Source organism: Equus przewalskii, chromosome X (genome assembly GCF_037783145.1).
Source record: "Equus przewalskii isolate Varuska chromosome X, EquPr2, whole genome shotgun sequence".
Taxonomy (NCBI): domain Eukaryota; kingdom Metazoa; phylum Chordata; class Mammalia; order Perissodactyla; family Equidae; genus Equus; species Equus przewalskii.
Genome location: NC_091863.1, coordinates 68348087 through 68374767, shown reverse-complemented (window position 1 = coordinate 68374767; position 26681 = coordinate 68348087). Strand labels below are relative to the sequence as shown.

Genomic DNA, 26681 nt, shown 5'->3' with positions numbered 1-26681 from the left:
TTCATTTGCCTTGAAGAAGCTCTTTAATCTGATGAAGTCCCATTTGTTTATTCTTTCTATTGTTTCCCTTCTCTGAGAAGGCATGGTGTCCGAAAAGATCCTTTTCATACTGATATCAAAGAGTGTACTGCCTACGTTTTCTTCCAGAAGCCTTATGGTTTCAGGTCTCACCTTTAGGTCTTTAATCCATTTTGAGTTTATTTTGGTGAATGGTGAAAAAGAATGGTCAATTTTCATTCTTTTACATGTGGCTTTCCAGTTTTCCCAGCACCATTTGTTGAAAAGACTTTCTTTTCTCCATTGTATGCCCTTCAGCTCCTTTGTCAAAGATAAGCTGTCCATAGATGTGTGGTTTTATTTCTGGGCTTTCAATTCTGTTCCATTGATGTGTGCACCTGTTTTTGTACCAGTACCATGCTGTTTTGATTACTGTAGCTTTGTAGTATGTTTTGAAGTCAGGGATTGTGATGCCTCCCGTTTTGTTCTTTTTTCTCAGGATTGCTTTAGAAATTCGGGGTCTTTTGTTGCCCCATATGAATTTTAGGATTCTTTGTTCTAATTCTGTAAAGAATGTCATTGGGATTCTGATTGGGATGTTGTTGAATCTGTAGATTGCTTTAGGTAGAACGGACATTTTAACTATGTTTATTCTTCCAATCCATGTACATGGAATGTCTTTCCATCTCCTTATGTCGTCATCCAATTCTCTCAGAAAGGCCTTGTAATTTTCATAGGTCTTTCACTTCCTTAGTTAAATTTACCCCAAGGTATTTTATTCTTTTTGTTGCGATTGTGAATGGTATTGTATTCTTGAGTTCTTTTTCTGTTGGTTCATTACTGGAGTATAGAAATGCTACTGATTTATGCAAATTGATTTTATACCCTGCAACTTTGCTGTAGTTGTTGATTACTTCTAAGAGTTTTCCAATGGATTCTTTGGGGTTTTCTATATATAAGATCATGTCGTCTGCAAACCGCGAGAGTTTCACTTCTTCCCTCCCTATTTGGATTCCTTTTATTCCTTTTCCTTGCCTGATTGCTCTGGCCAGGACCTCCAGTACTATGTTAAATAAGAGTGGTGATGGAGGGCATCCTTGTCTCGTTCCTGTTTTCAGGGGGATGGGGTTCAGTTTTTGCCCATTGAGTATGATGTTGGCTATGGGTTTGTCGTATATGGCCTTTATTATGTTGAGGTAGTTTCCTTCTATGCCCATTCTGTTCAGAGTTTTTATCATAAATGGCTGTTGGATCTTGTCAAATGCCTTCTCTGCATCTATTGAGATGATCATGTGGTGTTTATTCCTCAGTTTGTTGATGTGGTGTATCACTTTGATTGATTTGCAGATGTTGAACCATCCCTGTGTCCCTGGTATGAATCCCACCTGATCCTGATATATGATTCTTTTGATGAATTGCTGAATTCTGGTTGCCAAAATTTTGTTTAGAATTTTTGCATCTATGTTCATCAGTGATATTGGCCTGTAGTTCTCTTTTTTTGTGGTGTCCTTGTCAGGTTTTGGGATCAGCATGATGTTGGCCTCATAGAATGTGTTAGGAAGTGTTCCATCTTCCCTAATTTTTTGGAATAGCTTGAAAAGGATAGGTATTAAATCCTCTCTGAAAGTTTGGTAGAATTCCCCAGGAAAGCCATCTAGTCCTGGGGTTTTATTCTTTGGGATATTTTTTATTGCTGTTTCAATCTCTTTCCTTGTGATTGGTCTGTTAAAATTGTCTGCCTCTTCTTGAGTGAGCTTTGGGAGATTATAGGAGTCCAAGAATTTATCCATTTCCTCTAGGTTATCCATTCTGTTGGCATATAGTTTTTTGTAGTATTCTCTTTTAATCTGTTGTGTTTCTGCAGAATCTGTTGTTATTTCTCCTCTTTCATTTCTGATTTTGTTTATTTGAGCTTTCTCCCTTTTTTTCTTTGTAAGTCTGGCTAGTGGTTTGTCAATTTTATTTATCTTCTCAAAAAACCAGCTCTTTGTCTCATTAATCCTTTCTACTGCCTTTTCCATTTCAATAGTATTTATTTCTGCTCTGATTTTTATTATTTCTCTCCTTCTGCTGACTTTGGGCTTCATTTGTTCTTTTTTCTCTAGTTCAGTTAGGTGTGCTTTAAGGTTGGTTAGTTTGGATTTTTCTTGTTTGTTAAGATGTGCCTGTATTGCGATGAATTTTCCTCTTAATACAGCTTTTGCTGTATCCCATATGAGTTTTTATGGCATGCTATCATTTTCATTTGTTTCCAGGTATTATTTTATTTCTTCTTTAATTTCTTCAATGATCCATTGCTTGTTCAGTAGTGTGTTGTTTAGTCTCCACATCTTTGTGCCTTTCTCAGCTTTTTTCTTGTAATTAATTTCTAGCCTTATAGCACTATGCTCTGAGAAGATGCTTGGTATTACTTCAATTTTTTTAAATTTGTAGAGGCTTGCCTTGTTTCCGAACATATGGTCTATCCTAGAGAATGTTCCATGTGCACTTGAGAAGAATGTGTATTCAGCTGTTTCAGGGTGGAGTGATTTATATATGTCTATTAAGTCCAATTGTTTTAGTTTTTTATTTAGCTCCACTCTTTCCTTGTTGATTTTCTGTTTGAATGATCTGTCCATTGATGTGAGTGGGGTGTTGAGGTCCCCTACTATTATTGTGTTGTTTTCAACATCTTCCTTTAGGTCTGTTAATAGTTGCTTTATGAATCTTGGTGCTCCTGTGTTGGGTGCATAGATATTTATAAGCGTTATTTCTTCTTGATGAAGTGTCCCTTTGATCATTATAGATTGTCCCTTTGTGTCTCTCTTTACTTGTCTTATTTTGAAATCCACTTGGTCTGATATGAGAATTGCAACACCTGCCTTTTTTTCCTTGCTATTTGCTTGAAGTATTGTCCTCCACCCCTTCACCCTGAGTCTGTGTTTGTCCTTGGGGCTGAGGTGTGTTTCCTGGAGGCAACAAATTGTTGGATCGTGTTCTGTAATCCATTTTGCCACTCTGTGTCTTTTTATTGGAGAGTTCAGTCCATTCACATTGAGATGATTATTGATGCATGTGGACTTAATGCTGTTAATCTATCGCTCATTATCTTGTTTTCCTGCATTTCTTTTCCTGTGTGCTTTATCCTACCCATTTAATATTGCAATTTCTTATGCTGGGTTTCTTAGATTTTTCCTTATTTATGATTTGTGACTCTGTTCTGTACTTTATTTTAGTGTCTACCTTGAAGTTTGTATTTAGAATCTCATGTATAATATAGTCTATTCTCTGGTGGTCTCTTACCTACTTGACCAATACTGATTTAGAACCTTTGCTCTTCCCCTCCTAAATAATTATTTTCATTTTTTATTCCAACTCGTCTTATTCATTTGTAGTTAGAGTGCTAAGATGGTCCTTGTTTTGGTAGTTTCCTTACCTTTACCCTAATGCTATAATTGAATATTTGCTATCCTGTTCTGGTTCTATCCATCGGTCTCCCTAGTCTGTGGATTGTGTCCCCTTTCTCCCTTTTTTCCTTTTTCAAGTATGAGAGCCTTCTTGAGGATTTCTTGTAATGGAGGGCTTTTAGTTACAAATTCCCTTAACTTTTGTTTGTCAGGAAAAGATTTAATTTCTCCCTCATATCTGAAGGAAATTCTTGCTGGATAGAGTATTCTTGGCTGAAGGATTTTATCCTTTAAAGCTTTGAATATATCACTCCATTCTCTCCTAGCTTGTAGGGTTTCTGTAGAGAAATCCGCTGACAGTCTGATAGGGGCTCCTTTATAGGTTATTCTCTTTTTTTGCCTTACTTCCCTGAGTATTCTTTCCTTATCATTCCTATTTGCCAACTTTACTACTATGTGCCTTGGGGTAGCTCTTTTTACATTGACAAATCTAGGAGATCTAAAACCCTCCTCTACACACATTTCTCCGTTGATCCCTAGATTTGGGAAGTTCTCTTCAATAATGTCGTTAAGCACACTTTCTGCTCCATTTTCCTTTTCCATATTCTCGGGAATTCCTATGATCCTTATTTTCTTACTCCTCATTGAATCCATTATTTCTCAGAGATTTTCCTCATTTTTTTTTAATTCTTAGTTCTCTTTCTTCCTCTGTCTGGTGCCATTCAGCCTGTCTGTCCTTGATTATGCTGATTTGCTCCTCTAGATTGTCTACACGGGCATTCAGGGAATCCGTATTCTGTTTTATCTGGTCCATTGTGTTTTTCATCTCAAGTAATTCTGTATTTTCATGTCAAGTGATTCTTCTTTATGATTTCAATCTCTTTTGTGAAGTAACTCCAGAACTCGGCTTGTTTCTCTATCTTTGTCTCTACCTCATTGAGTTTTTTGATTATAGCTGCTCTGAATTCATTATCACTTAGTTTACCTAATTCCAAGTCCTCAGGACTTAATTCTGTGTTTTTATTGTTTTCCTTCTGGTCTGGGGCTTTTATAAATTGCTGGATGGTAGAGGAGCGGTTTTTTCTCACGGTGGTAGAATTCAGTTGCAGTTACAGCCTGTCGCCACTAGATGGGGGTCGATAGTGGCGTGTTATGAGCTCTCCGCCTTGGGGCAAGATGGCTGCGCCCACTGGCTTCGTTGGGGGGGAGGGGCTGTTACTCACATGCGCCGGTCTGGGTTCAGATCAGTTCTGTTCTCTGGTCTCCCAAGGCCCTTGATTTATGGGGTCCCCGCAGACGGAAGCTTTCCCCCATCAGCAGGTCTCCACTGAATCAGTGGCAGGAGTCCTGGATGAACCCCTGGTCGCGCGGCCCCTCCCCCGCTCCTTCCCGACCCATGCCGCAGCGATGGCAGACTCTAGGGGAGGGAGCGATGTTCTCTCGTACAGTTCCAGTGCCTCCGAAGGTGTAAGCAAAGTTTATGATCTCTGCCTTCTTGGTATTGTAGGTCTCTAATGAGCTGGCATTATTTTTCTTCTCTGAAATTCAGTTCTTCCAATCTTTTGTTGTATTTTGGAGGGGAGAGAATCCCGGGTCAGCTCACCCTGCCATTTTGCCGACAGGCTTCTTTTGTGTACCTATATTTTATAGCATGGAATCAGTGACTGAAACTCAAATTAAAGCAGTAGCTTGGATGATTCTCCAATCTGGCAGACAGGGCAAGGGTAATATTTTACCATTCCTGGATCCAACTGGAAGAGTCAGAATAAAATAGTTTATTTAATGTATATAGTTTATACACTAATAATGGCTTCTTTGCCTATACTAGGCTACTAGTAGTACTAACAAAGATGTCGAACACCATATTTTACAACAGAATATTACCTTGGAACATATTATTGTTTACACATCCATTATGGTTTAAATTACCCATGACCATTCCATATATTAATTTATGCCCTTTTATTTTATTCAGTTTGGGGTGTGTGTCTGTGTGTGAGTGTGTGTTGATTTAAAATACAAATGCCTAAAGGAACAAGAATGAAAATTCCTTTTAAATAGATCTTTGGGGTTGATTCATTCAATATTCTGTGATGATAGCACAAAGAATTGTAATTTATTATAACTATTATAAAGAATTATAATTTAGAATAGAATTATTTATTATTTATTTTTTGTTTTAATTAAGAATAAATTCTGAGGTATTACCTCATTTATGTGTTGTTAAAAGTTCATTTTCTTCTCAGTTACTGAAATACCAAGTTTACTACCATAGTATACTGTCAATACTGTCACAGTAAATTATCACTACTTCATAATAAATTGTCAGTTCAGTAGGCAATGCTTTTTCCCAGTCATTCACAATAGCTGCTGCTTTTTTTTTTTTTTGCTGCTGCTATTTTTTGGTAAAAGTTGACGTTGCACAACAGGGGAAGTTTCTGACTAACCAAGGTTAAAATGAAAGAATTAGTATTCAGGCATACAATGTACCCAAGACAACTTGTGACAGCCTTAGGGAATTTATTCCAATTGCATAAAGCCAATCATAGGAATAAACAAAAAAACTTTTCAGTTGTTCTTCTACTTGGAAATTTGTGGAGAAAATATAATCCATTAGTTATGATGCAAATATGGTTAACATCCGAAGTGTATCTAATAGCCAATTATAAGGCTATGATATAGGCTCGTGTCAAGTCAAAATTTAAGCAGAGTACTATATATTATATCTATGGCTGCTTCTGAAAGCTTTTCTGTATATATTGGATTAGTGGAAACTGTTACTTTTCTCTAATTTTAAATATTTTCTGGTGAATAGGGCACTATAAGTATTTATATGTCTCAAGAGTTTGGGTTTTCACAATAAAGACTTGTGAATATTCAGGCATTCATTTACTCTTTCTCTTTAATCCCTACATCTTTCACTGATAATGTGGATTTGGCTGAAAGCTGACTTACAGATCAGCAATTGCTCTATTGACTACATTTACTGCTGAGAAGTCAAATAACACCACCTAGCAGAGTATCTTTTCTCCACTAAATAGCTCTGGATGATACTGTTAAAACTGGAATACCTACAAAGACACACAATCTTCCTAAATCTGTTTCCTATCTGTTCCTTCCTATTTTAACTTTTTATTTCATACTCTTTTCTTTAGGAATTTACCAAAGTGCCAATTTAGATTTGGAGTGAAGGCTTGGCTGCACTAATTATTAAGATTATGGAGATATTAATGGTGAAGTAATTAGGAAACTCTACAAAACTACATTAATCAGCTTTACATAGAAGATTTATACACTGAAAGGATGTAGAAGTCTGCTTTATGCCAGGTTAATTTTTTCCAGGCATTAGATTAAATATAGAAGGTAAATTTATCCCACATTTCTTATTTGCATCTATAAACATATATGACTGTTAGTTCTGGATCTTGAATTCTGAAGATTTTTTTCAGCCCATTTGCCCACCTCCACTTTTGTTCCAACTAATCAAAATGTAAGCCCTCTAGCTGACTTACTATGGCAGCTCTATACTGATAGGGAAACTTAGATTTTTTTACTGATCTCTCTTCTTAGGACCCACTTTGTAACTGTTCTCTGTAAATTGACCTTCTGCCCTAAAACATTGCAAATGTTGTTTCGCAATTCATTTCTAAGCTCCTTTTTAACCCTCATTTATGATCTATTGAAGAAGGAACAAAACCATCCAAACTTTGTAGTATTGTTGGGAACATGATAGTTCCTGTGGTTGTGAATATATCTGATTTAGTGATTTCCTCCATCTACTTTTTAAATGATCTAAAAATGACCACATTAGCCTTTAATTTGTCCCCTGCCATACTATCTCTAAGAATTAATTGTTTTTTAATAAATGAAAAGTTAATGAATACCTTGTATGTACAAAAGTCCAAAGTTTACCATTTGATCATTTTTAAATTTTAACTCTGTGATCATACAACTTTCTGATGATTCTTTTAATATACATGGTAGGAATTATAGTTAACTCGAGCCACTTGTGTGCTCTCTATATTTAGTAGCTAATTCCAAGTTTACTGTATGAGTCAGAGAGGAAATTAAAGACTGAGGAAGTACTGTATTTCCTAGACATCAAAAGGTGAAAGTTTAAAAAGTATCTTTAAAAAAAGATAAATGAAAAAACTCTGTAAGAAAAGGCATATGATACAAATTCTTTGTTACAGCTTTGTGAGTGTAAATTGGTAAGTTTTTAAAATGTGATACTGATTTATATAGATATATGCTACTCCTTTAATGTTTTTGCTATACTTAGTTTTTTTCTTTATTTCTTTATTGGTTCTTAAGTGCTCACCCTGGTTCTTCAGTAGATTCTAAGACCCTCAAAGAGAGAGGTCAGTTTTGTTGTTGCTCTTTCTTCTAAAATAGTGTCAGTATAGCAAAAAGGAACATAGAGAGTAAGAATTTCATTTCCAGTCTTTCTAGATGTTTGTCCTTGGGTTGGCTATCTAACCATAAGGGCTTTAGTTTCCTCATCTGCAAAACTGGGGTAATCTTGTAGCATTGTTGTAAGAATTACAAATGATGTTTGCAGAATGCCAATCAAATATCAGGTACTCAAAAATAGTAGTTTTTACTATTATTGTAGTTGTCTGCAACGTCCCATATAGCCTTTTATGTCTCCATACACTAGGTACTCAACGAGTCTCAAAATAATGGCCTTATTTCCTTACATATCAAACTGCTAATAGAGTCAGGGATTATAGGTTCACATTACACTCCTTTTTAGAAACTGTTAAGTAGTTATAGATACGTGCTACCATTTTTTTGTGACACATTCATTTATGTAACATTAACTTAAACAACAGGAGCCTGAAAAAAGAAAAAAAATAGAAAACAAACACAAAATCCAGACAAACACAAAATTTTCCATTTCTCACATTGCAGGTTAGGCTTTTTTAAAAAAATCAGAAACTAAGGATAACTATGCTTACATTTTGTATTTAGTAACCTTTTAATTTAAATATCAAACAAGACACCTTTTAAAATGCTGCTAATATTCATTCTATTCAACAAAATGCAATAAAGTATCAAGTTTCCAGACTTGAGATTAATTATAGGATCTCATTTGTATTTGTTATTTTCTGAAGAACACTAGTTCTGTGAAGGTACTCTACTACTTTGGAAATAATCCCATTTGCAAGCTTTTGTTTTACAGGTTTATGATTAATTGGCACATTTCCTATATAGCCTTCCAATTTCCAGTTGCATATATCAAAAGAAAACTATCAGTTTCCAGTAGCACAGAACTCTGACTTTTGCATCATTTTATGCAAGTTGTCAAATGACATATCTATGTACGATTTGGCAAATTTTAAGTGGGTTGATTTTATTTCCTACACGGCCAACTCTTAATTACAAAATCCTTGCATCACTGTTTTGCCAACATGGGTCTATGACTGAGAAGTCAAGTGTGAAAATGCAGAGGTATACAAAAATAGGTTTTAAGAAGGGTTCAGGGTAGAGAAGATGGCTTTGGAAACATTTCCCTTTGATAAATTTCTTATGTAAAATTATTACTTTATTCCCAGATTTGAATTGCTGATCTTGTTGTCAACACTTCAAGATTCTTTGTAATTGGCCTTTGAGCATGTAACAGGAAACTGACAGCAAGGAGTTAGAGGACATTCTTCAGTTTCAAAAAACAAATTTGGAGGACCTTGCCCCTTCCATTCATGATACAGCTTAAATAAGTTTTCCCTGAAAAGATATATTGCAAAGCAAATACTCTAATTTAAAAATTGCTGCCATAAAATACAAGTATTTACTTAGCCAACACAAATTAAACAGTCATATTCCATAAGGTTCCAAAAAAAAAAAAAAGGAAGTCACAAAATTACATAAAGTACCCTATTTAGGAAAATTAGCTTTAGATACACATTTAAATACGGCTTTAATGCCACCCTTATAATTTGGAGAGTGTTGAGAGTATATCTTCTTTTTTGAATAACTTCCTAAATTAATTAATTTGTTCCTGTTACCTTTCACAGCATTCATGCCTCCCAAAGCATAAAGTGCTCCCACAGTTGATTTTCTAGGCTTCGTCCGAGGGCTCTGCATCATAGGTCTTCTCTCAGGTAAGAGATGATACTTCATAGCTTCCATCAGGAGCTTCTGACACTCAAGATTACCAGTAAACAGGGAGTTGTTTTCAAGATCTGCCAGTAACTAAAAAGTAATGAGGAATGGTATGTGAAATGAAGAGCCCACCATTAGAAAGAATATCTTTTCATTTATATAACTGGAGAAAACTCAAGCTAAGTCAAATGTAGAAGTGTTATTATTTAATATTTTAAGTCACTTAGTAACATATTTTTATGTTCACTTATGATTTAAAATGATTAAAAGCCTCTTGGTGGTAGCTAATGATCTCTGCAGATTTGTTTGACATATTTATTCATCTTTGGAATATGTACATCTATAACCCCAAGGAATGAAAGTGAAACGGCACTCACAAAATGTGTTACTGAAAGCTATTAAAATGAACGGCTATGTCTGCACAAAGCAAGCATCTCCCAGTCCACTGCATGCAGCTAGAGAAGCAGTCACCTTTTTGGTGGATTTAGGGGAGATGGTACAAACATGCCCAGTTAAAATATCACCCATAGAGGACTGCAGCTTTATCATCAAATCACTTCTGTAAAGTATTCTGAAAGCAGGTGCTTTTTATCTGTACATGCACCCGTGTACATCAGTAAAGTACACGTGTTAGTAACTAGTCAATACATCAGCAATAGGAGATGATCAATACTTTCTAATCATCATTGCCTAGTAGACAATAAGATCCTAACTGAATGTGATAAAAGCTAATTTTCCTGAGATGAGTTGAGGAGGAATTAAGAGTTTGTTTCAGAATTTTACTAAGGATCATTTAGCTTGGTTTCTTGGAGTTTGGGGCCCACAGTGTCATAGGACATTAAGAGAAATAGCAAGAGGTTGCTGGAATGGAGGCACTAATCTCACTCTGTAAAATGTCCCTGAAGTTTCCTGTAATCTCTGATGGATCATTATTTTGACTTGGCTGGTGAGACCCCAGGCATTTCCTTAATGCATATGCTGCTTAAATTAGGTTTGACAACTGGGCTATATAACTTTTTTTCTTTTGAAAATATTCTTTAGAGATCTATCACCATTCTTTTCATATATTTCATTTCTGGAATATTTGTTTAAGGTCATTTTTTAAAATTGTTTTCGAAAATCTATATTTTGTATGCCGTTGCCCACCACTACCATCATCAGGAAAAGTTCACATAGTCTATATTCTATGCAAAAGATAGACTCAGGAGTGGGTTGTATATTTGGGCTGGAAATTTAGTCTCATTCCAACAAAGTAAGAGAAGTCCAAACTAAGCACTTTGCTGAAAGAATGTTATATAGACTTAAACCAGTGTAAAGATAAGGGCCTCTGATCCTTTACACCAGTGCATCTCAAATTTTTGCATATCTAAGAATAATCTGGAGAACTTGTTAAAACACATATTCCTTGACTTCACCCCCAGAAATTGTTTCAATAGATCTGTGATGGAGGCCTGAGGAGCTGAGTTTCTAACAAGCTCCCAGGCAATGCTATGCTGCTGGTCCAGGGACATGTTGAATAGTAATGCCTTAGAGAATCTGATTAATTACACAGACTCTCTCTGAGAATAGCACATATAAGTGTTCACACATTCACACAAACAAAATTTCTATAGATTCTCAACCTTGCATCTAAAATTACTGTGTATTTCAATGTTTCTCTTTTTTGGTGCTGCTATTGCCTTGCCCTTTTGAATAAATTTGCTATACCCAGGAGGGCAGTCAATGTTCTTTCATTGCTTATAGTAAAAAAAAAATGTAGAGAAATAATCAGCAAATTAGCATTCTATTTTTCAATTTTGGGATTTAATTAGCAATTTTGTTGAAAATCGATTAATTTTAATGTTTATGAAACTACTGATCCACTAAGTCCAGATAAGACCCCTCCAGAATTCCAATGTGGATAATGTTTGAGGTCTTTAGCTACAGGCTGTATAATATATGAAGTGTGCATATGTGCAATATATTCATACATATATGACATGTATGTGTATATATGTATACACATGTGTCTATGTGTCATATATATATGTACAATGTACATATGTCATATATATATATCAATAGTAAATTGATCAAATTGCTACAGAGAAAAAATTGTGGCTATACCAATGGTAGAATTATGTAGTGGGACTGCACTCCACACCTCACTAAACTTCACATACTAAAATTCAGTATTAGGTAGGTCAATCCTGAATCATATCGAAGGGTGTTTGTGTTTAGAATCATTTTTACTACAATCCTTCAGCATGCATGATGAAGATGCCATTATAATGATGCTCTAGTGCATCTGAAACCATTATAGTATGCTTTCAATCATAGCAGCTAATTACCCATGTTAGTAAGTATTATCCAGAATCTAACTCCTTCCTAGAGTCTCCTCTGGGATATTACTGTGCTGATTATTATCACCTTGCCTAGAAAGTGGGCAGGAAAAGAAAAAGAGTTAGCCTAGTCATTTTCTCTCCTTGTTACAAGTGCTGTTTGGTGAGAGAGAAAACTGAAACTAATGAGAATGCTGAAGTTAAGGGATTATCTGTAGGGTTTTTTTTTTTTTAATCCTTATTTCTTCTCTCTTCATCATTATCATTGCTAATTGAAGGCTGGATATGTCCTTCTGCGAAACAAATCCTATATACTCCAATTACCAGAAAGCCTCTGAATAAAATAAAATTAGACAAATAAGAAATGGATTAATGCCTAGTGGTAGTTTAGAACTATAATTTTCATTACCTGGGTAAATTTCCATACCTGTGGTGGAAGTAAAGGCAGTCTGATGTAAGAAAGCAGCATCGCTAGGTCTCGTTGCCTAGTCTGCACATCATGTCCCACCCACTCCATTAAAGCATGGAAAATGGTTTCTTCATCAGGCACATTAATGTCATCACTGCACAGAAGTTTTGAAATTTCATTGGCTGGAAGCAGGAGGAATTCTTGGTTCTTTATTACCTCGATGAAGTGTTCCTAGAAAAGAAAGGTCTTCTGAAACTTTGTACTTTAGAAACTTCTTAACAAAATAAGCATATCAAAGCATTATCACTTCGTTAAACTTCAGAAAAGGCCAAGGAGACAGATATATGCCTTTATAACAAACAGGTGCTATGGCTGCCCATGATGGGGGCATGAGGAAGCCTTCTGAAGCTGAGGAGCCAAATGGTCCCACTGGGAATTATTTATTGAACACAAGGAAAGGCCTTAACTGCTTCCTTCACAGGCCACATGGCTAGTGTGTGAGTTGATACCAGTGCTTTTCACTCCCAGCTGTTGTGGGTGACAAAGAGTTTATGACTCCAGAACTGAATAAATAATGTCAAGTTGATCTTTAGTTAAAAACCTTAAGAGAAAGACTGAAAGTTTTCAGGGTGGAGGCTATCTTGAGGGCATGGGAGAGGTAGTTCTGGCTATGCATTTTAGGGAGCAATATAGTGAATTCCTTTGAGATGAGAAAAAGAGATTGAAGAAAAACTTGAAGAAAAACTCTTCTCTTATGGAAGAGCAGGATCTTCTATTAACCAAGGAAAAGGTATCTTTTACAATGGATAACGATCTATAGATTTAGCATAATCCAACAGGAACTCCTATGGAATTATTTTTTGGGGGGAGGAGCTGTCTTCCAATTTTTATATATTATACCTCAATTCTCCCTTCTATCATTGTGCTGTCTTGTATTTTGTTAAGTATCAAATATCAGGCAGCCGTGTTTTAATTTTTTTCATCAAAACACCACTATATTTTTTCTGAATTATAATGTTACATATTTTTCTTTGACAGCACATTTATCATTTCCAACATTTTTCATAGTAAAGATCTCAAGCTTTAAATGCAATAAAATGTACTATATTTCTGAAATGGAGATAAACATGTTTAGTGGGTGACTCATGTTGCACAATAAGTAGATATTCTGGGAACAGCTTAAGACAGCCTCTGAATAACTGGGGGATCTGGATAAATCAAATTACACCCTCAGCTCCACTTGAGTTTAGTCATTGTGGAACTGAGTTAGCCTAACAGCAAAATTATCCATGCAACAATCATCAAGTTTGATAGACCCATCAGGAAGCTCTGATACCATAAATTCCAAGTTAACTTGCCTGTTTAGACAAAGAGCACTCTTGTGACTAAGGCAAACAACTGAGAAAGAACTACTGTTCTTACTGTACTAGAGGTCCCTGGTTGAAAACTTTCTCACCTATAGCAAAATAATGGAGATAGTACTACAAGTAATAATACATTACACTGGTACAGCACTTCACACTTTACAGATTTCTTTCACAAACATTAAGTCATCACCAAAGTGATTTTGTGGGAGGTGGAATTATTCTGATGAGAAAACAGGCTATTATGAATTGTTTGATATCCTGTGTAGTAAATGGCAAAGTATGGACTCAAACCTAAGCCTTCAGGTCTACTTCATTTCATTTGATACTGCAACTGCATTTCGTAAGTGACATAATTTTTATGAGAGGGTTAAGAAAAAGATACAGCACTCTAAAACGTATGGTTATCTATTACTGGTAGTGTATGTAAACTCTGAAACTGTGCCAATATTAATGGAAGACCCCATGTCTCATTCTCCTTTCTATCCACTCTCCAATGAACGAAAAGAAAATAATGAGAGTGAGAATGATCAAGCAAGAGAGAGAGAGAAAGGGAGATTGGCCCAGTGTGTAAAACCTACTTAATAGCTGATGTGGATCATAGTACACTCTATCAAATTTGGTTATACATTTGAGAAAGTTAAGAAATGATTAAAATGGTTTATATGATGGTCATATTTAGGTATAGCCAGAAATTATATTTTTTATTAGATTTGTTATGGCTTCAGAGTGGCTGCCTGATGAAACTACTGAAAATTTCTTGGCAATATAGTAAATTAATCTAAATAAAAATAAGTGTGTTGGTTTAAAGTACATGTGGCAACTGCAGTATCTAGTACTGTAGAGAAATATTTAGTTAAGCTTAAAGATTAATTTTAAATTGTTTTATTTTGGAATTATTTTGCTCCTAATTTCAAGACAAACACTTTCTTCCTTGAACCTTCCCAAGAATCTTCTTTTGTACCTTTGGTTTGATAATCATTGTTTTAAATCCACACTTACATTGTTGTTAAACTTATTAAATCAATATAGCATACTTGACGAATGTTTCATCAATGCAGATTACTATTTATGTGATCGTGATGGTTAATTTTATGTGTCTACTTGACTGAGCCATGGAGTGTCAAGACTTTTGTCCAAACATTATTCTATGTGTGTCTGTGAGGGCGTTTCTGAATGAGGCCCACTCACATCAGGGAGGGCAATCTGTTTTACTCAAACTACAATTCAAATGACTATAACTGAATCCTTAGAGTTTAACATTATTCTTAGACCTTATAATTATTTGCATTTTATACTATCAATACAGTATTACAAAAGCATTATTATAGCAAGGCTTTTACTTATTTTACCGCATTTATAATAGACACTAAAATAACTAAAGGAGACAACAGTATTGTGTTCTTATGCACATCCTGCTTTAACACTCAGTTTCAGTCACATAATAGGAAAAGGAAGACAAGTTCATTTTGAGCAACAAAAATAATTCAAGCTGTTTATCAGAATGTGTTTTGTCTGCAAGAGTAAGATACCAGACAGGAAACTGTTAATACTTAGCTCAAGAATTTAAGTAATTTAACAGGAAGCTTTCATGTTTGGCTTTTGTGGTAAGATTAACCTTTGAACTATATAACTGCTGTTCCTATAGATTCTATGGCATCTGTATTTAGGACATAGGAATATAAATAGCATAATTAAGTGACATATGTTAAAATGCCAACTCATTATAATATGACTCTCCACATAATCGTATTGTCCTAGCAATATGTTTGAAACTTCAAATTTTGAACAATGAGTAGGAGTGGGAAGAAGAGGGGGCAAGTTTTATAAGAAATTTTTAGAGAATTCAAATATTAGAAATTTGAAAATTTTAAGGTCTGTATAAAACTCTAGAAAAATACTCTTTATTTATACACATCTTGATCCTAAAGTTGTACTGTTAATTTAATTTGTTATTTTTAAGTATTTCTCTATTGTTCACTTTTATGTACTCACCTTTTATTTTTGAATTTTAAAAAACTATACCAATATTCTTAGCTCGAAATATTTGTCTTTTGGTTGGGTTTCACAGAAAGATCCATCTCTTGTATTATTCCCTACTTCAGAGGTTAAAAAGTTAATTTTCTTCTTTACATCAGGGAATTATTAGCGTTAATGGTAAAGGTTCATTTAATATCCTCTGTCTACTTTTTCTTGTTTCCCCAATCTATATTTCATGTCACTGTCACTTGATTCATATTAACACATACAAACATGTTCATTTATTATAATTACTAATAGAATTAAGAGGGATTTTAAGTTAGTTAAGTTAAAGAATTGAACTGCAAATTGTTTTTAGCCAAAATACATGTTTTCATTAAGACATAAAGAGTCCATTCAGTAGAATTGTCTGATTTACTAATTATGATAGTTCTTAAGCTCTTCCAGTTAATATCTCTCCATCAATGTTAGTGTTTTTCTTATTGAATATTTAACTTTCATTAGAAATCATAATTTGTACAATTTCACAAACTAAACTTCTAATAGTGCAGAAACATCAGGGAAGTTATGTTTTCTTAATAGTGTGGATTCTACTTGAACTATGTACTTGTACAATTTAATTTTTGGCAGTATTCCCATTTCTCCAAGCTTTGAGATTTAATTAAACCTTTTTAGTTTCAAAAATGAGAATCTTGCTTGGGTACAGCTCAACCAGACAAATATTTTTATCTAATATCTATTCTGTAGAAGTCATTTGCAAATTATATGTTTACATTGTCTTTTACTTTTATCCCAACATTATAGTCTTTACTTACGAAAGGTTTTATAATATATATACACACACACACATACATATCAGTAAACAAATCAGTAAGTTAGATATTGTGTTAATATATTATTATTACAAGTTAATTTGAAGCAATTGGTTTTACCATTGTATACTTATGTGCCACATTCAGGAGCTCCATACAGCCCTGGGCATCTCCAAATGATCGAATCCCTAAGCAGTTTGAAGGATGGAGTTGCTTTATGAGAAAATTGGAGCAGACTTCAATGACTTGAGTCAGCTGCAGGAGACAAGCTGCAGCCAGCAAATTTTCAATAGTATCTTCTTTCAATTGCAGGACACCTGGATGGTTTGAAAAAGTAAAGAATGATTCTATGTTCCACAAAGTAAGAGACAAACATGCTAGCTAGGTGAATTTTTAAATTTCTCTCATTACTAGGGCTATCCTTTCTAGTGTATAGTAACCACTCAGGGAATACCTTTTGAGGCCAACATATGCAAGGGATTCTGTATAAATAGTAATAAGATGGCTGAAGGGAGCCAGACTAGATTAGCAAAAACAGCTGTAGCACATGAACAGTGAATGCCATCATTGCAAAGAACAGCAAATTGTTGCTTCTTTATCACCTTAGACCTGCATCTAAATCTTATATCAAAAACTATCTACATTATGACTTGAGGAGCATTATGTCATATTGTATAAGGATCATGCAATTGGCCATACAGGTAACTGTCATTTGTGTGGAAAAATATCTTGGCAAATAAGAAGAGCATTGAGCTTATAGGTCCATATTTTTGCATCTGCATTTATTAGCTGATAAGGATGGCTTTGCTCAAATATTATCCCTCAAGTTGATGCCTGTCACTGTCTCAAAAGAAAGAAAATCTTGCCAAGAGTCCTCAAATAAAGAACTGCTTATATGATGATTATTTTCTTAGGTATAAAAAACAAGCTTTGTTTAAAAATGCTTTAAAGAATTTTTAAAAATGAGGTTAGAGCAATTTAAGCTGTTCCCTTTATACTGACATATCTGTATTATTTTTGGAACAAGCATTATTGATGAATAATTGCAAATGTTTTAAGTTATTTTGATAAGTTATATTCTACTTTTTTGTTTTAGCCAAGCTATAGGTAAGTTATAAAGAATGATATTTCATGTGGATTATATAAACCATAAACTATTCCTTTATAATTTTACCTTGTAAAATACCTTAATATGTATTGTATATGGTTCCATAACCATAAAGAAAAGCGTAATACATACTGTGAGATGCTCTATATTTGGTTCAATCTCTAAAGTATGTTGTAAAGGGGGTCCAGTCCATCAGCAGACTTTCTTGTAGTGTTTCTTTTCCTGGATTTTGAAGCAAGAGCCCTGTCCATATCTCATGGAACCCAGAGAAGTATGAATTATTCTCAGACTCAGATTTAAAGAGCCACCTGCTATAGACATTGAAACTTGGCCTGGTTATTAAGAAGAATATTAATTTCTTTGTTTATACCTTTTTAAATTGAGGTCGCATTGATTTATAACATTATATAAATTTCAGGTGTATATCATTATATTTCAACTTCTATGGAATAGACTGGTATTTATACACAATGGAATATTATTCAACCATAAAAAGATGAAATCTTGCCATTTGCGACAAAATGAATGGACCTTGAGGGTATTATGCTAAGAATATTCATTTCTTAATGAATGAAACTATAAAACTCCTTGAAGGAAACAGTGAAAAAGCTCCGTGACGTTGGTCTTGGCAATGATTTCTTGGATAAGACACCAAAAGCAAAGGGAACAAAAGCTAAAATAAACAAGCAGGACTACATCAAACTAAAGAGCTTCTGCACAGCAAAGGAAACAAAAATAAATTGGAAAGGCAACCTGCAGAATGACAGAATACTTTTGCAAACCATATATCTGATAAGAGGTTAGTATCCAAAATATATAAAGGACTTATACAACTCAATAGCACAAAAGCAAGTAACCCAATTAAAAAATGGGCAAAGAACCTGAATAGACATTTTTCCAAAGAAGACATCCAAATGGCCAATAGGTACATGAAAAAGCACTCGAAATCACTAATCATCAGGGAAATTCAAATCAAAAACACAATGAGGTATCACCTCACACCTGGCTATTAGCAAAAAGACAAAAGATAACCAATGTTGGCGAGGCTCTGGAGAAAAGGGAACCCTTGTGCACTGTTGGTGGGAATGTAAACTGGCACAGCCATTATGAAAAACAGTATACAGGTTCATGAAAAAATTAAAAAGTAGAACTACAATCCAAAGGAAAGGGAATCGGAATCTCAAAGAGATATCTGCACTCTCGTGTTTATTGCAGCATTATTCACAATAGCCAAGATATGGAAACAACCTAAATGTCCTTCGATGGATGAATGGGAAAAGAACATGTGGTATCTATATACACAGTGGACTACATTCAGCAATAAGGAAGATGGAAACCCTGCCATTTGTGACAACACGAATGAACCTGGAGGGCATTATCCTAAGTGAAATAAGCCAGAGAGAGAAAGATAAATACTGTATGGTATCACTTGTACATGGAATCTAAAAAAAAAAAAGAAAGCTGATTTCCTAGAAACAGTGAGTAGATTGGTGGTTGCCAGGGGCTGGGTGGGGGAAATGTGGAAATGTAGGTCAAAGAGTACAAACTTTCATAAGATGAGTAAGTTCTGAGGATCTAATATATAGCATGGTGACTACAATTAATAACACTGTATTGGGTACTGTATACTTCAAAGTTGCTGAGAATATATCTTAAGCATTCTCATCACACAAAAAGTTAATTATTTGAGATGATGTATGCAGTAATTATCTTGATCTTGGTAATCATTCCACAACGTATATGTATATCAAATCACTTTTTATACTTTAAATATATACAATTACATTAGTCAAGTATTCTTCAATAAACTTGGAATAAAGAAATAAATACTTCTTGGCCCCCAAACTCATCTTGTTACCTTTGTTTTATAGTTTGAGTAAATATGACTTTATTATTTCAAAGGAAGAGACTGACTAAATCTCTAATGTAGAGTTGGAATATCCCCCTTACACTCTCATTTTTACAAATGAGAATGTACCCACACTATTCAAGAGGGAAAGAGATACGTTCTTGTATCTCTGTGTTAAAATAGCTCTATTCTCTCATGGTCAAAAATTTTTATAGCATATTATTTATCTCCGGCTCTTATGTAGTATTGAATTTAAATCTTGATTCTGCCCCTTATTACCTTAGGAAAGCTACTTAACTGGTCTATCGTTCAGTTTTCTCACTTGTAGAGTAGGAATAATAATAATGCGAGTTATATAATGTAGGGTTATTATGAGTATTGAATGAATTAATACATGCCGAGCACTTACCTGTGTAGGCATACTGCACCAAAGAATTAAGTGCATTAGGATCGACTCCTTCCATCCTGACCTCTTCTTGTTTGGCTTCAAGCACATCATTAGTAAACATTGCAGCAAAATAATCAGACACTGCACTGAGAACCAACCTGGAAACACGAATGTTTCATAGGAACTTAAATCAGTCCATAATCTCATTGAAAAGCATGAAATACCGTCAGTAAGTCTGTGACACTGGTGAGTCTGTTTTCTGCGTAAATCTTTCTCAGTTCAGTAAAGTGTGGTGAAATTAAAGAAGCAGATTAAGTCAGTCAATTTTCGTTTAGAGGGTTAGTGCTGTTTTTCTTCATCAATTTCTCTAAAGTTTAGCTCTTCTAAATATCACACAGGGAAATGGATCCTATATACTAATGCTTTATAAATATAGGAAGATAGAGAAGGGAACACTTGTTCACTGCTGGTGGGAGTGCAAACTGGTGCAGCCACTATGGAAACCAGTATGGAGTATCCTCAGATAATTAAGGATAGATCTACCATATGATTCAGCTATCCCACTGCTGGGTATTTATCCAAAGAACTTGAAAACACAAAGGCATAAAGATACTTGCACCACTATGTTCATTGCAGCATTGTACACAATAGCCAAGACTTGGAAGCAACCTAGGTGCCCATCAAGGGAAGAATGGATAAAGAAGATGTGATATTTATACACGATGGACTACTACTCAGCCATAAGAAATGATGAAATCCGGCCATTTGTGACAACATGGATGGACCTTGAGGGTATTATGCTGAGTGAAATAAGTCAGAGGGAGAAAGTCAAATACTATGTGATCTCACTCATAAGTAGAAGATAAAAACAACGACAAACAAACACATAGCATTGGAGATTGGATTGATGGTTATCATAGGGGAAGGGGGGAGGGGAGAGGGCAAAAGGGGTGATTAAGCTCGCATGTGAGGGGATGGACTATAATTAGTTTTTGGGTGGTGAACATGATGTAATCTACACAGAATTCAAAATATATTATGATGTACCTCCGAAAATAAATAAATGAAAAAAAAAGAGAAAATAATACCAACAATTCAGACAAAGAGGGGGAAAAATATATTTTCCTTAATGTTCCAATTTGTAATCAATGGACTGATTCTTTTTCATCCATACTTGCTATACTCACCAAATGTTCTGTCTGCATAAGGATACTTACCGATGGGCTGGGATTCGAAGGTGTCCAGCAATGAGTAGCACATCACAGAGTTGTTTCTCTTTCAAGTAGTTCTCCATTTTATGGAGAGTTTGCTCTGCATGGTTTACAGCAAGGAACTGCTCCTCAGACGTGTTGGCATTCATTTCTTCAGGACGTTGTGTATCTAATCTGAGAGGGAGGTAAGAGTGAGAATATGGTTTATTCTCTTAGTAAGTGTGCAAATGCCCATTAGAAATTTAGGCACATCAACTTTTAAAAGAAATATATTGGATTAAAGTAAAATTAAAATTTGTCCTTTGATCTTAAATATTTCACTATGATTAGTGCCTAACCTTCCATTACAGTAAAGTGTCATGCACAGTATTTATATCTGAAATGGAACCATAACTATATATGGTTCAGCTGCAGGGCTAGTGGTAACTGTTATATGCCCAAACATAAACTTCAAAATACCAGCCTCTTTCTTTGATTTTTATTGGTATCACAATTACATCATTAGGCATGAAATTGTAGGCATGATTCAAAATATTCTAAAATTTGATTGTCCTGAAGCTTCTCCATGGAGTACTCATTACACATCAGAAATATTTCTGCTTGAAGAATCTCAAGCCTGAGTTCCATAACATTCTTTACAATATGTCAGTCCCATCAAGAAAATATACATATTTCTATCTTTTATATCTATTTTCCAGCTTTACTGAGATATAGTTGACATACAGCACATATAAGTTTAAGGTGTACAGCGAGATGATTTGATCTATGTATGTATTCTGAAATGATTACCACAATAAGGTTAGTTAGACATCCACCACCTCAATAGTTACGATTTTTTGTGTGTGTGGTGAGAACACTTAAGATCTGTTCTCTTAGCAATTTTCATGTATACAATACAGTATTGTTAACTATAGTCACCATGCTGTACACTAGATCCCCAGAACTTGTTCATCTTCTAACTAAAAGTTTGAACCCTTGACTATTTAGGCAAATATGACGACTGTTGAATTTATAATAATGAAAGCACATCACACAATGGTGAAATTTAAATACTAACACAAGTACATAGAGGCTTACAATCAGTAGAAGCTTAAAAATTTGATGGTTGGATGAACACACAAATACTTTCCTTGTTACCTTTCTTGCTTCTAGGCATCATTTTCCAGCCACCAGTTGGGATTAGTTTTAGTTTCCCCCACCCCTAACTCAGACTGTGTTTTTTTGAAGACAAGGTCCAGGGTGACATTACTCTCTTTGTCTGTTTAATTCAAATATATGATTCATCTCTGAATCTTCTAAACCTTTAAAGACTCCTTGGAACATTCAATCACAATATTGTATAGATAATCAGGCTAACATGGTATGAATATCCCTAAAAATTGCCTGCTACAAAATGTGCTTGTTTATTTGTTTTGGAAAGGAACAGTCCCTTGGCACCACAGACTGGAAAGCATTCAGGTTTCACTTAACTCACTTATCCTCATCTTTCCTCTGGTCAAGTAATGTTTGATTCACATTGAGGCAAACATTTGAAGTCTAATTACCTTAGCTAACTTCACATATACTCCATCCTGTATTGGAGAGGGGCATATTCTGAAGGAGTAATCTTGTGTCTCATCGAGAAATAAAAAATTATTATTCAAAGAGATATTGGTAGATCAAATTATAGCATCCAAAATATAACAGACATATTAATCTAAAAATATAAAAATATTGTAATCTACTCTTGATCATTATCTAAGAACATAATAAAATATATCAAACAAGCAAATCGACAATTAAACTAGTCTGTTGAAACTTAACCTGTTCTTTATAATTTCCCAGAGCATATAACTTGCAGTTCTCTTGCCCCCATTTTAGATACTGTAATATCAGGTCAAAAGTTACAATGGAAGCCACTGCATAAGAGAATGTTCTTCCCTTTTCTTCACTGTATGACAACTAAATTGTGACATGGGAGGCAGCATGATGGAGTGAAAAGAGCATTAATGCCTGGATTTAGTTCCTGCTTTTGTATTCACAAGCTGAGTGATCTAGGGCAAGTCACTTTATCTTTCTCAGCATTAATTTTCTCCTACAAAATAGGGATGAAAATAATACATATACCAATATTACCAATAATAAAGCTTATGTCACAGGGCTCTTCAGATGATTACATGAGAAAATGTACACGAAAGCCTCTGTACAGATGTTGTCTTGAGTTAAGTTACTCCTAACTACGAAAATGTACTTATTTCCAAAAATATCTTTAAAAACTTTTTGTTTTGAACTGTTATTTATTTAATTAATAAACTTTTTTTTTTGAGCAGTTATAGGATTACAGAAAATTTGAGAAGTACAGAGAATTCTTTACTTTTGGTTCTCACAAGTAGGAGGACATTTGTGGTTGTTACAACTAAAGAAGAGTGCTACTGGCATCAAGCAGGTAGAGGCCAGAGATGCTAGTAAACATCTTTTAATGCACAAGGAAGCCCTCTACAATAAAGAATTATTCAGCTCAAAATGTCAATGATGCCAAGTTTGAGAAACTCTTGTCTCTCCTTTAATTCTACAATTAGTTTTTTAGGCCTTTGAAAGCAGGGACTATGTATAAATTTTTTTATACGAATGCACCTAATACAATGCTTTGGCACACAATCAACATATAATTGCTGATTTAATATTCAAGCCAAATTTCAGTGACTAAACATTACTCTATATTAACGTTTTTTTACTGTGGCAAAATGAGTAAATTTATTGAGTTCTGGGAAAGAGGAGGGAAATTTGGGCTATTGTTGCAAAGCACCATTATTTTAATGAAATTTTACCATACCAAAAATTGTGTTTATTTTTAAACATTACTTTTTAGAACAGTTTTAGATTTACAAAAAAATTGAGATGATGACAGAGAGTTATCATATACCCGTACTCAGTTTCCCCTATTATTAACATCTTATGTTAGTATGGTACACTTTTTACTATTAATAAACCAATGTTGATACATCATTGTCGACTAAAGTCCATATTTTATTTCAATTTCTTCACTTTTTACTCGATGTCTTTTTACTATTCCAAAATCTCATCCAGATACCACATTTGGTCACCATATCTCCTTAGGCTCCTCTTGGCTGTGACAGTTTCTCAGACATTCCTTATTTTTGATGATGCCGAAAATGTTGAGGAGTATTGTTCAGGTATTTTATAGAATTTCCCTCAATTGGGATTTGTCTGCTTTTTTCTCACAATTAGGTGGGGTTCTGGATTTTCAGTAGGAAGACCAAAGAGGTAAAATACCATTCTCATCACATTATAGTAAGGATGCATTCTGTCAACATGACTGACCACTGTTGATGTTACCATTGGTCACCTGGCTGAGGTAGTGTTTGTCAAGTTTCTTCACTGTAAAGGTACTCTTTTTGCCCCATTTCCATCCTATTCTCTTTGAAGGGAAGTCACTATGTGCAGCCTACACTTAAGGAGTAAGAGACATTATAGTCTACCCCCTTGAAGGTAGAGTAGTTACGTAAATTATTTGGAATTCTACTGCATTGGATATGTCTTTTCTCATCTCTCTGTCTAATTATTTTTTATATCAGTATCAACTCATGGATATTTCTTTTATACTTTGGCTTATAATCCAGTACTACTTTATTAATTTTGTTGCTTAAATTGCTCCAGCTTTGGTCACTGAGAGCTCTTGCAGTTGGCTCCTGTGTCCCTTTCACATACCCAATCATTGTGGGGTTATTTTCAGCACTTCCTTACTTTCTGACACTAGAAGTTACCCTAGGTTCATCTTGTGTAGAATCAGCCATTTCTCCAAGAAGGCTTAGTTCCTTTTATTGGAGAAGCATCTTAGAAATCAAGATCTGAGCACTAGATATGCTCGTTGTGACTCTGTGTTACGGCTTCTAGGTTTTCTCAGCTGATGGAAAAAGGAAATATATGTGTATATACTAACCCAATAAAATATAAATATAAAATAAATTTAGGATGACATTGAACGTGTGAATGAGAATTGTAAACCAAAATAAAAACCAAAACAGAATTTAAAAAATCAGTTGTCCTAAATACAATTACTCTTCTCCTACCAGGATGCTTCAAATAGACTCTAATGAAAACAGAAAACTAAACAAATAATGTTTCCTTAAATGCCCATAGTGTCATACAATATACAAGCCACATTATATTCTCCAAGCAAGTGCTCAGCATTCAAAATGGGCTCATAAGAAATTGAGAAGTCAAGGATTATTGTTAGAAATCTTTCTTTAAGCACTCAGAGATGCAGTTTAAATGCTTACTTTGGGGAAGATGGCAGAGTAGCAAGGCTCTGAACTCATCTCCTCCCACAGACACAATAAATCTACAACTACCTGTGGAACAATTCCTCTGAGAGCAATCTGGAACCTGGATAAAAAGAACCCTCACAAGGGACAACACTGACAGGGGTGGAAGAGGCAGAAATGCATCTCTGCTGAGGAAAAATATCACACCCTAGTTGCAGTACTTCCCAGCCAGGAGCAATCTTAAAGGTACTAAGCTTTTCCTGGAGGAGTGAGGGTATCTTAGCAGGGGTTCTATGCTACAATAGGGATCCTGACATTTAGATTCAGCACAACCGAGATGATATATGATAGATGATAGTGATCTGGATAAAAGGGTAGAGGAAATCACCAAAGCTGAACAGAAAAAAGAATTAAAAAGAATGAGGACAATCTAAGGGACCTCTAGGCCAATATCAAGTGCACTAATATGTGTATTATAGGTGTCCCAGAGGGAGAAGAGAGAGACAAAGGGGCAGAGAACTTATTTGAAGAAATAATAACTGAAAACTTCATAACCTATGGAAGGAAACAGACATCCAGGTACAGGAAGTACAGAGAATACCAAACAAGATAAACCCAAATAGGCCCACACCAAGACACATTATAATTAAAATATCTAAAATTAAAGATCAAGAGAGAATCCTAAAAGCTGCAAGAGAAAGGCAACAAGTTACACAGAAAGCAAACCCCATTAGGCTATCAGTTGACTTCTCAGCAGAAACCTTACAGGCTAGAAGGGAGTGGCACGATATATTCAAAGTGCTGAAAGGAAAAAATACAGCCAAGAATACTCTATTCAGTATGGGTATCAGTCAGGGTGGAAGGTAAGATAAAGAGTTTTCCAGAAAAGCAAAAACTACAGGAGTTTATCACCACTAAAGCAGCTTTACAAGAAATGTTAAAGGGACTTATTTTAGTGGAAAAGAAAAGACCACAAATAGGAATAAGAAAATTATCATAGAAAAAATATCACTGGTAAAGGCAAATATACAGTAAAAGGAGTGGATAACCACCTATAAAGCTAGTATGAAGGTCAAAAGACAAAAGTACTAAAAATATCTATCTCCATGGTAAGAGGTTAAGGGATACACATACACACAAAATAGGTTAAATGTGATATCAAAAACATAAAATTGTGTGTGTGGGGAGTAAAAGTGTAGGGCTTTTAGTAGGAAGTCAAAGTTAAGAGACCATGAACTTAATATAGGTTATTTACATAGGTTATTACATGTGAACCTCATAGTAATCACAAACCAAAAACTTACACTAAACACACAAAAAATAAAGAGAAAGGAACTGAAACATACTACTAAAGAAATCCATCAAATCACAAGAGAAGAGAGTAAGAGAAGAAGAAAGTAACAGAGAAGAACTATTAAAATACCCAGAAACACCACACATCTATGGACAGGTAATCTTTGACAAAGGAGCTGAGAGCCTACAATAG

General features: G+C 34.8%; 1 protein-coding gene across 1 annotated transcript in view; it reads right to left on the bottom strand.

Annotated features, from left to right (window-relative positions):
• The window catches only part of KLHL4 (kelch like family member 4), a 108935-nt gene that overhangs the window by 23076 nt on the left and 59178 nt on the right, over positions 1-26681 (bottom strand). The window contains exons 2-6 of the mRNA XM_070606696.1: positions 20937-21104; positions 19741-19877; positions 16495-16691; positions 12237-12449; positions 9392-9578 (exon numbers count right to left, since the gene is read on the bottom strand). Of these exons, the coding sequence (XP_070462797.1) occupies positions 9392-9578; positions 12237-12449; positions 16495-16691; positions 19741-19877; positions 20937-21104 (902 nt within the window). The remainder of the gene's footprint in view (positions 1-9391; positions 9579-12236; positions 12450-16494; positions 16692-19740; positions 19878-20936; positions 21105-26681) is intronic.